This window comes from Xiphias gladius, chromosome 22 (genome assembly GCF_016859285.1).
Source record: "Xiphias gladius isolate SHS-SW01 ecotype Sanya breed wild chromosome 22, ASM1685928v1, whole genome shotgun sequence".
Lineage (NCBI taxonomy): Eukaryota > Metazoa > Chordata > Actinopteri > Istiophoriformes > Xiphiidae > Xiphias > Xiphias gladius.
This window is the reverse complement of record NC_053421.1, coordinates 2067890-2078983: the sequence shown is the minus strand read 5'-3', so window position 1 is coordinate 2078983 and position 11094 is coordinate 2067890. Positions and strand designations below refer to the sequence as shown.

General features: G+C 40.6%; 1 protein-coding gene across 1 annotated transcript in view; it reads left to right on the top strand.

The window, feature by feature from the left end:
• The first annotated feature begins 205 nt into the window (after nucleotides 1-205).
• Nucleotides 206-11094, top strand: part of znrf2b (zinc and ring finger 2b) — a 42538-nt gene continuing 31649 nt past the window's right edge. Inside the window, exon 1 of the mRNA XM_040118613.1 lies at nucleotides 206-1114. Within this exon, the coding sequence (XP_039974547.1) occupies nucleotides 694-1114 (421 nt within the window). The 5' untranslated portion in view covers nucleotides 206-693. The remainder of the gene's footprint in view (nucleotides 1115-11094) is intronic.

The window sequence follows — 11094 nt, the reverse complement described above, 5'->3', positions numbered from 1 at the left end:
CAGCTAAGTAAAAGGTTAAACCATATGATCACTTAGTTTGGTGGTAGAGATCCGTAGATGCCATACATGCAACATACCATACCGTAGAACTGTCAATAGAAGAAGAAAACCGCAATGGCTTTATTTTGAAACGAATGGGCGGAAGTACTTAGTTCCGCTAGCTTGATCGCTAGCCTGCGCAGCGAGTCTCCTTGCTACTGATTAACGGGTTTCATGCGAGACTTTCTCCTCCATCACTTCCTCCTCATAAGCAATGTGTTGCCAGGCAGGGAGGCGTGAGGAGCCCAGCTCTTCGCTCCTTCACGCTGCTAGGGAGCCATGGCGGAGCAGACGCTGAGGTGGAACCAGCGGCCGGAGCACAGCGGATCTACGGCAGCGGCTCAGACGAGGAACGACCCACGTTACCTGCGGCACGACCACAACTCTTGCTGACGGAATACGATGGTGACGGCGAATAAAGTTTTACACACATATCTAGCTGTTGTCACAGATGCCCGGTTCAACTTTTCACTAACTGGCACTTTGCTAATCTCGATGGGATCATAGCGACGCAGAGTTTGTTTTGCTTTTCTTTTCTTCCCGGACGTCTGTCTTGTCAAGCCGTCTGCCTCAGGCGCAAATCTGGCGCACTGTCCCGCAGTGGCTCGTAGAGCGCCTCTTTAATATTTCAAAGCCGAGTCAGTGGAGGTTAACATGGGGGCAAAGCAGAGCAGCCCCACTGCTAATCCAGCTGCCAACGGTCGGACCAGAGCCTACTCTGGCTCGGACCTGCCCTCCAGCACGTCCAGCAGCAACGGCAGTAACGTTAGCAGGACTACCGCCGGGGGTGTGAGGTACTATGCGTACAGTGCGTCCGGAACCTCCGGAGCCACGTCCAGCGCCAGCAGACACCACGGAGCCAGGGCCAGGTCTGCGGGGGGCTCCGGAGGCTCTGGGTCTAGACCCCAGTCCGGCATCAACATTCCAAACAGCATCGGAGCCTACAGCTCCCCGGAGTCCGGGGGGAGCAGCCCGGAGGAGGCGGCGGACAGGGAGCGCTCAGGCGCAGGTCACGAAGGTCCCCGGCTGTTGATAGGATCACTACCAGCACATCTCTCGCCTAATCTGTTCGGAGGTAAGAGGGCAGAGCCGCAGTAGTGTTGACACGGCTCAGGGACTCGCTGAACTGTGGCGACACTGGCGCATGATGGTTCAGGATGTGGGCCAGCGTCGCCAAAATATTAACGTAAACATATACAATCAAATGGTCTACGACAACGTTTTGACAGTTTATCCGGTCATTTCGTTACACTGGAAGGGTATACATCTGATTTGAGATACGTATAATGATCCTCTTTTAACAAACCAAACTTTTCCACAACTGAACAAAGTGTTGTTCAAATGAATGTGGGGGGGGGTCATTTAACAGGCCACATCTGAAAACAAATCTGGTCATTAAATGGAAAAAAAAACAACTTTACAAAAGCAATGCAGCTTCTTAGAAAGGTATGACCTCAGTGTCCTCAATTATAGCTATAAGGCTCTGGAGCCAATTTGTAGGGATGTATAATGGTGACACTATCAGACAAGAAACTTAATCGACAGCAATTTTGATAGTTGATTCATCCTTTTTTCATTTATAAGGTAGAAATTTTGGACTGTTGGTCAAAATTTGAAGACATAACTTTGGTTCTGAGAACTTGTCTTAATGGTTTAATGGCCATTTATCCCCACAACAGTTAATACGTTAATAGAGGAAATAATTGACAAATTCTTCATTAATGAAAATAATCATTAGTTGCAACCTTAGGGCTAGGCATCTATTCTCGAAATTCTTCTCATGGTGACAGTTTGATCTCTTAGTTTCCGTACTATTACCAAAAGAATAGTTTTTTATAGCCTGTATGATACTGGGTTTTTGAGAGTGATACTGATTATCTATATTTTAACATAACATAAAGAAACAATCTTAATACGGATCCTTTAGATTTGTTCTTTATACGAAGTGTTTCCAAGATACTGAAAGGGACATTTTACAGTCTAAGAATGAACTTGTCAGTGCTGTCTGGTGGACAAACTCTGTAATGGTGAAAGTGTTTCAAAAAAACCTAAAACTTAGTTTGGATTCTTGAAACTGTAATTTCTTGTTACTCATCACCCATCATATACACCATTACTGAGTATACATATCTGCAATAAGCTGATATTGGCTGATATAGCGGCTTGTCTTATTTATCAGTCTACAGTAGCTCTACTTTCTTTTGAAATTTGAGTTTTGGGAATATAAACATGTTTTGATTCTTTTTTCATTTATGAAATATGCCAAACATGTCCATGTATAAGTGTCTATAAAATGAACTTTGTCTAAATAAAATACAGCCAAAGTTAATAAAAGTTCTGTTCTAGTGATTAAATACAGCCAAAGTTAAAAAAAAGTTAAGGTTCTAGTGATTAAAATCAGGAATATCTGATCAAAAACTAGCAAACAAGCCTAAGAATCTGACAAAGCAACTTTTCAACATGATCTACACTCAAAAAGAACATAAACAGACAGTGATGGAGATACTGTCAAGAGAGATTAGTGCCTTCTGGTTTTAATGACATTCGTGTGTGAGGATGATGACTCATGTGTGTGAGTTGAGTCAAACGTTTTGTAGATAAACAGCATGAGCCTCTTTGTGAAAGTTTTCTTGTTGATTTCATCGATCCACCGGGACAGCTGCACTTGAAGTCATCTGATCACTGAATGTCACATAGTTCAGGTCCAAAAATTGATCAAGTGACTCAGTCAGCTGCTTTGATGTCATTGCAAGCTCTACAACATCATCACAGTTCTCCTCATGACATGCTGAGGTTATCCAATCAGGAGGCAAAGCTGTTTTCCAGTCAACACTGCAGGCGAGCAGTGGCTCAAGTTTGTCAGGCTGTCTAGGGAAGTGAAGGTTTTGCCTCAAGTAGAGCATGGTTTCAGTTTTTAGTTGCTGGTTGGTTGTTCTATGCCTGATAATTCATTGTTAAACTGACTGAAATGGTGGCGAATGTTTGCTCATGGACAAAAGACAAAAACTCTCTAAATTCTTACAAACATGTGAAGGAGACCATAGGCTCCTTCGAGAAGAATTCTGTCTCCACTTGCTCTCATGTTTGAGAGCAGGTGGTTGCAGCTGGGAGAAGTGACAAAAAGCCAGTGTTTCCCACAGGGTGAGAATTTACTTGTGGTGGTGGGTGGCGCGGCATGTGACCGATGTGCATGCAGAAACTCATGCAGTTTAGAGGGGGAGAGTGTAGCCCAAGTTATTTTTTGTAGCAACAATTTACAGATGTCCCCTAACGTGTCACATGCAGGCTGTCGGTGCACTTTACAATTTACAGATTTCCTCGAAATGGCTCACATGCAGGTTCTCGTTAGACACTAGCTAAGATGCTGAGCACAGAGAGGCCTCTCGTCCCCAGTCAGGTACTGCAGCTCACACAGCTCAGACAGGTGTGTGGCTAAAAATTAGTTGGTTTGGAAAAAAAGAAATAAATTGTTCTAATGTTAGATTTACTGCAGTTGAAACCAAGTGGTTTCATCTACCTTGGCGGTCCGCCCAAGTAGAGCCTAGGCATGGGAAACGCTGCGCTGTCGTCATCTTTCTTTGGGAAATGAAGCCACGCTTTGGATCATTTGTTCCTCTCCACCATGTCTCCTTCTTCTTGTAAGTTTCCAGCAGCATAGACACATGAGTTTGACGTAATTGTTTTGCAATGTGCAACTGTCAAAAAACCATACGGGCATTGATAAAAGGAATTGATAAGCTCGGAGGCATATGATTCCGATGGTTTGGACAATTTGGAAGCAATGCTCAACTGGAACCGGTTCTTGATTTTCCATCCCAAGTGTGGAACCTGGTGACAGCTGATAGAGCTCCAGCCTGATGTCTTTGGATGGAAAATGCATCATGTTATTATGCTTATAATTTTTCAGACACAAAAAATCCTTCACATGTGCTGAGTTTCGTTTCATGATCCCACGTAGCTGATAAATAATACTGATTAAATCTTGCATTGATGCAGTTATGAGTGAATTTTTTCCTACAGTTGTCTCCAATATGAGTTTTTCCGATAATGTAACACATATTGATCAAACCTGTAAGACTGACAGTACAGAAGTCTATAAAGAACTATCTGAAGAATCAAAAAGTTGTTGGCTGAGTGTAAGCACTTGTCAAGTGACTTACTACTGACAGTAAGAGTCTAAAAGTCATTTTGATGAGCAACTATCAACTGATCACATGACTGATCACGTTTATGCTCAGAAAAGGAATAGCTAATCAGAGAATTCTGCCATATTAAACATTCTTTTAACAAAACTCTTGCAGTTTATTGAGTGGTATGTAATTCTGCAAGAACATTTTGAATCACCACATTTTTGTGTTAAGTTATTTGTGTGAAATCTTTAAATTTTTAAGTTATGACATTGCACATCCTGGACTGTGTGTAAATGAGAAGCGTTTCTGAATCCACTCACTTTAGTGATAATTCCATGGGAGATGTTCATCATCCCACAGTCCTTTAAGTCTCACTATTTATTTTATCATATCGCATTAAGCGCTTAAAAGAACAATGGTAGGTTATTGTGCATGCAAGGCAGTGTATTTACCAAAACAAACACATGCACAGTACACATATGCGGCAGGTTGTGTACACAGGTTGTTAATGTGAGTGTGAGTCAGCAGACAGGTTCCTAATAATTAACTAAACTTGTTAAGTTTCCTTTTTCTGTAATGGCGGCATGGATGAATCAATTGCACGCACACACGCACACACATACACACACACACACAAAGCGTGTGTCAGCAGGCTGTATAAGCAGGTTGCATGGTGTGCTCTCTGTTAATGGTGTTGGATCTTAATTCAAAGGCTCCTCTAGACTTGACAGTCTTATGAAAATACAGCAGAGCAGCTTTGTAACATTCAATCCAACAACTAACTGAATGTTCAGTTTGTTCACTGAAGTGTGCTGAATAATGAAGGAGCATGAACATGTGAGAAATATAGCTTTATGTCAACTGCTACAAATTAATTCTACACAACAACCTGATGAATTACATAGAAAGTCCTATGTTTGTCTGTGTGTGTGTGTGTGTGTGTGTGTGTGTGTGTGTGTGTGTGTGTGTGTGTGTGTGTGTGTGTGTGTGTGTGTGTGTGTGTGTGAGAGTTTGAGGCAGAGAGAGGGAGATAGATTTGTATTTTTAATGATATCAAGAAGCTCGTTAACATTACAGATTTACCTGCAGCTACAGCAAAATATGAGAAGGTAAAGTAGTAGTTAATTTAAAGAGCTGGCCAACATCCTCTCCTAGAAAAACGCATTTTCAGGGATGCCCCTACCAATCACAAGTTGCTATGCATGTACTGCTAGCAACAGCCATCCATTGTTGATACAAGAGGGTGTCAGTATAGTCTTTATATTTTCCCTTGTGGTGTCATGCACTGTGTGTCTTGAATAGGCAGTAGCAGAAGAGGTTGTAGAGTCGATGTTACTTCACTTGTTTCGGGAGGCATCAGGTTTGGGTTTCACCAGCAGGTGAGTTCTTAGATTTGTTTTGGTTGAAAAGTAACGCAGCTGCTTTTTACACAGTCAGCAAACATTGCTATTTTTGTAGGTAAATTTGCCATCTACGATAACGAACCCAAAATACTCCCACACTCTGCTTCTCAGAGGCTTCAGTGTTGTGATTATCCGAGCAACACAGCTTTGCTCGCTAGTGTCCTCCTCCATTTTTAGTTTTAAGCTTAGGGTACTGATAGGGTGACAGGGCAGCAATAAGTCAAGCTGATAGTGAATTTTAAAAGCGCCCCCTGCTGGACCACAAGGCAAACTAATTGAAAAGGTCTGTTTCACCTTCTGAGAGTATATTTTGAATTTAATCAGGTCATTACAGTTAGAATATCTAATTTTTCCCCCACATTCAAACGAAAGTTGAAAATTCCCATTAAAAGCGACAGCCCAAATCAGAGACTGACTCCTCTTCAGTATAATGGGGTATGGTGCTCACAGGACGTGGAAAAAAAGAAAACTTTTAACAAAAGCATCTCTTCAAAAAAACAGAGTCCTGGTCAAAGACTTCAACGTTAACAGGTAAAAAGTAGTTCCATTGAAAACCAATTCCCTATGAGAATGTATGACATTGTGTTCTGTGGATTATGCAGTGTGACCAAAAAAAGAAGGTAAAAAAATATACGAAGTAGAAAATATACACTAAATCTTGTTTACTTGCCCAGAGGTTTTGTATTGAGTCTTGACTAAAATGTGCCATGAATGCATAGAAATATCCTTTTCTGTTGTCTCTGAAGGTGTGTTCAGACTGAACGTAACGCAAAGTTTTTTCACACTTTGACTGCTGTATGAGCAGTCTATGTTAAGTCACCCCAAACGCACATGCAATTTAACAACCCGAAGCTTTAAATGGACTGCACTTATATAGCCCTTTTCTAGTCTTATTGACCACTCAAAGCGCTTTACACCGCTGCCATATTCACCCATTCACACACACATTCATACAGCGCTTTTTTATACAAAAAGCGTTTTTTTCTATACACACACATACATTCACACACCAATGATACATCGGAGGCAATTTGGGGCTCAGTATCTTTACTGCTTTGCTCCACTCTCACTGATATTGTCAACCTTGTCTTTAGCAGCAGCACCAGACAGAGTTTTTCAGCAAAAGCTCTGATAAATCCACTGTACACTACCTGGTCAGCACCAAACAGCAGAAAGACACAGTTAGCAACTAGCTGATGAACATGGTGGAGCATTTAGCAGCTAAATAGAGACCAAACCAGAGCTACAAGGAGAATGAATAGAGTCCTTCATATTAGCTGTGTCACACTGAAACTCAAGACACTTTAAATTTACCAGTCTGTTGTGTGGTAACAGTTTACCTTGAAAGTTCAGTAAGGAAATGGCAACAAGATAACAGAAAACACACAAACATCGCAAGTCTTATACGAAAGCTTCCAGATAACAGTAACAACATGCTCAATCATGTACACAAAAAACATAATCCTGGGAAGGCACACTATGCCCTCAGGGTCTGAGCTGAACCCTGGATGTCTTCAAATCCTAGAATCAAGCCTAATCATAGAATTTAAAAGCCCTTGGAAAGGTTACATACTGGCTTGAAAACTTCATTTCCTGCACATGCAGTCTGTGTGAACAGGAAGATAATGTCATAGTCCAAAGTCTGTAACCATTATGTGTGGGTTGTTTTTAGAATTTCCGTCCCCGTCTGACTTTAAGCCGTAAACTCATAATGGAAATGCTTTCCTGTTGTCAGTGTGAGTTTGAGAATGCCCCAAATCACAGAGTCTGATAAGAGCTCAGAAGCCTAGTTTTACCAGTTACACACATCTGCAAATTCTAGCGAACTTTTGATTTCTTGGATGTGCTTGTAGGGGACTGGGATCTGACTGAGAAACTGGATTTAGGGACCTTTGAGGGACTTTTGTCACTTTATGTGGGCAAACATAATGATTCCTTGCAAAAAGTAATTATAGTTGGGTGAAAGGGTTTAATAAATCAGCCTCAAATGTTGTACACAGCTGTAGATTTCCTCAGATGTATTCAGTACATGCCTCTTTACAACAACAGCAACACCAGCTATAAAATTTTTGAAAGTGAAGTGGCAACAGCAATTAGTCAGCTTTCTGTACATAACACTCCATTGTCTCACAAGCAGATATTCATGAATTTTGCTGAGTACATTTGTGCTCCCACGGTTATATACCATTTTAAATTTTAAGACCCCACGTTCTTCCTCTAGCACCAACCACAAGAAAACTTCATTTTTGGCTCCACTACTGTTATGGCTTCAAGAACAGCAAATTTGTCAATAACATGTCCAACATGGAATGGAATTCTGGAGTTAAGCTGAGATGGTAAAGTAGTTAATGGTATGTAATTTTTTTTTAGTGGCATATGCAGATTCTGACTGGTATGTCATTGTTGACTATTGGTATGCTTCTGCTAATCTACTAGCAAGGGGCATGTGCATTGATCGGTGTAAAGGTTCATCATGATAGTGTCTGACCATTACTTTCCAAAACCGACAATCCAACATTCATGCCCACTTTACGCTATGATTTGTTAGCTGTGTGGAGGTAAGAGAGGAGCCAGGTTTTGAACTTCTCACCCTAGCTCACTTTTTTCATTCTTGACACTATTTCTGTCATTTTTCATGTGAACAACTGAGGGCAATGTGTGAAAATGTGGGGTTATGCCTGTTTTGGATAATGCCCCCCCCCCTTTTATATGAGGGCTGGCTTTTCACCCTGTCTTCAATTGTGGCAACTCAGAACAGGCATGAACAGGTATTTATTTTCGACGTGGTCGGACAATACGTTGTATGAACTACTTCTGTTTGAGTATAACCTGGCTTTAAATCTGTTCTGATTGGCCACACCTGGAGGTGAGGCTAAAAACCTGCCCTCCTAAATAAATGAATAAATAAATACTGTTTTTCAAGATCTAATCCTGCTTCCCTGTGTTAATTATTCATTTATATCTTGTTAAATGTTTAGTATGTGTCAAAAATAATTTTTTGAGTATTCTTATATTAAAATCTCTCTTTTCCTGTAAAACGTAGGAATATTTTTGACGACTCATTTTGAACCTGACGAAGTAACACATAATTATCCAATCAAATGGGGTTTGATAAAAAAGGCCATCATTATACAGTAGAATGAAAAAGTCAAAATGCTTTGTTACTATGAATAGTTAAGTGAGTAGAAGATGAACTGACCTTCAAAAGGCAGAAAGTTAAAGATGAAACATTCTTTTCAACATTTTAAGAAAGGTTAATGTATTATTTTTGTTTAGAGTTAAAAAAGGAAAGGAGTGCTAAAAAAAAGTTTGGCCACCCTAAGAGATTCAAGCACTTACATAACTTTTAACAAGACTCAGACCTTACTTAGCTTGCTAAGGCTTTGGCCTGTTCACAATCATTGTTAGGAAAGGCCATGTGATGCAAATTTCAAAGCTTTATAAATACTCTGACTCCACAAACCTTGTCCCAACAATCAGCAGCCATGGGCTCCTCTAAGCAGCTGCCTAGCACTCTGAAAATTAGAATAATTAATGCCAAGAAAGCAGGAGAAAGGTCTAAGAAGATAGCAAAGTGTTTTCAGGTAGAAGTTTCCTCAGTTTGAAATGTAATTAAGAAATGGCAGTTAACAGGGAAACAAAGAAACATCTAAACAAGCCTGATGCATTTTGGAAACAAGTGCTGTGGACTGATAAAGTTAAAATAGAACTTTATGGCCACAATGAGCAAAGGTATGTTTGGATAAAAAAGGGTGCAGAATTTAATGGAAAGGATACCTCTCCATCTGTTAAGCACTGGGGTGGATCGATCATGCTTTGGCCTTGTGTTGCAGCTACTGGTACAGGGGATATTTCACTGGTGGAGGGATGAATGGATTCAATTAAAAACCAGCAAATTCTGGAGGAAAACATCACACCATCTGTAAAAAAGCTGAATATGAAAAGAGGATGGCTACAAAAAGATAATGATCCTAAACACACCTCAAAATCCACAATGGACTACCTCAAGAGGTGCACGCTGAAGGTTTTGCCATGGCCCTCAAAGTCCCCTGACCTAAACATCATTGTAAATCTGTGGATAGACCTCAAAAGAGCAGTGCATGTAGGACGGCCCAAGAATCTCACAGAACTAGAAGCCTTTTGCAGGAATAATGGGCGAAAATACCTCAAACAAGAACTGAAAGACTCTTAGCTGCTAGAAAAGCCTTTACAAGCTGTGATACTTGCCAAAGGGGGTGTTACTAAGTACTGACCATGCAGGGTGTTGAAACTTCTGTTTCGGGCCTTTTTTCCTTTTTTGTAACTTTGAAACTGTAAAAGATGGAAATTAAAATAATCCTGTTTTAAAATATTAAGGAAATGTTTCATCTTTAAATTCATGCCTTTTGGAAATCAGTTCATCTTTTACTCACTTAGCTATTCACAGTAACAGAAAGTTTGACTAGGGGTGCGCAAGCTCTTTTATGCCAGTGTAAAACTGTACTTGACCATTACCTAGTGGGTAGCTAGCAGGACAATCTCAATAGGAGATGTGGGTTTGTATTTCAGATGGCAAAAACTTTGTTTACATTTCCAAGGAATATATTTATTTACCTCTTATCCTCTTTCTCCTGATCTAACACAGGTGAGAGAGGTATGTGGAAGCCAACAGTCCTTTGCAGCTCCTTAGCTCAGTATCTTTCTACAGATTCATATTCATTTATGCTGGCAGCACCTGTGACCTCATTTTCACAGCGCTTCTCTCAAGCATTTATTGTTGCTAGGTTACAAACCATCTTATAGCACTTCTTCATTTTTTTTTTTTATGTGAACGTCAATCTCTATATTTTACTTCAATCGATGTTAGATCAAAAATACTAAGTGACAGGAAGGATCAGTTTTTAATGTTGATATTGTAAGTCCCAGTCCCTTTCTTGATTTTGATTGGTCAGTGAGAGAAAAGTTGACAACCTTGGCGGTGTGCCAAAAGTTGAACAGCACTGTGAGTGCAGCGGGGGAAAAAAGCTTGACGCTGAGGGTGTTTTAGTGTTTTCTGTCAACGCTGAACTTCATAGGATTTGTATCGATAGTAGACGCTGCTAGCGCAAAAACACCTGACTGACAGCTGACACAGGTCCTAATGACTCCTTGAATTAGCTGTCAATCAGGGATGCTATACTTATGTGTTAGCTAAGCTGGTGGAGCTTGCCATGGCTAGATGTTAACCCCAAACCAGCCAGCATAGCAGACATAGTCTGAAGGACAAAACCATAAAATTACTGAACCATATTTTACAGGGATTACTATTTTTTTTACAAAGCTTTTACTTGGCAGGTGAAGGAAATCAGAATCTTCCCAATCCAAACCTGCACACATCACTTCATATGTAACATTCAGAAAACCCTTGTTATTAATGGCACCGGTGGCCGTTAAGTGAACTGTCAAATGAGCAGTCAGCATCCTATTGCTTGTTCTCGCGTACATGCTCACACTCTGTAGGTAGCGAGCATCCTGGGCATCTGCTAAAACAGTGAAATGACATA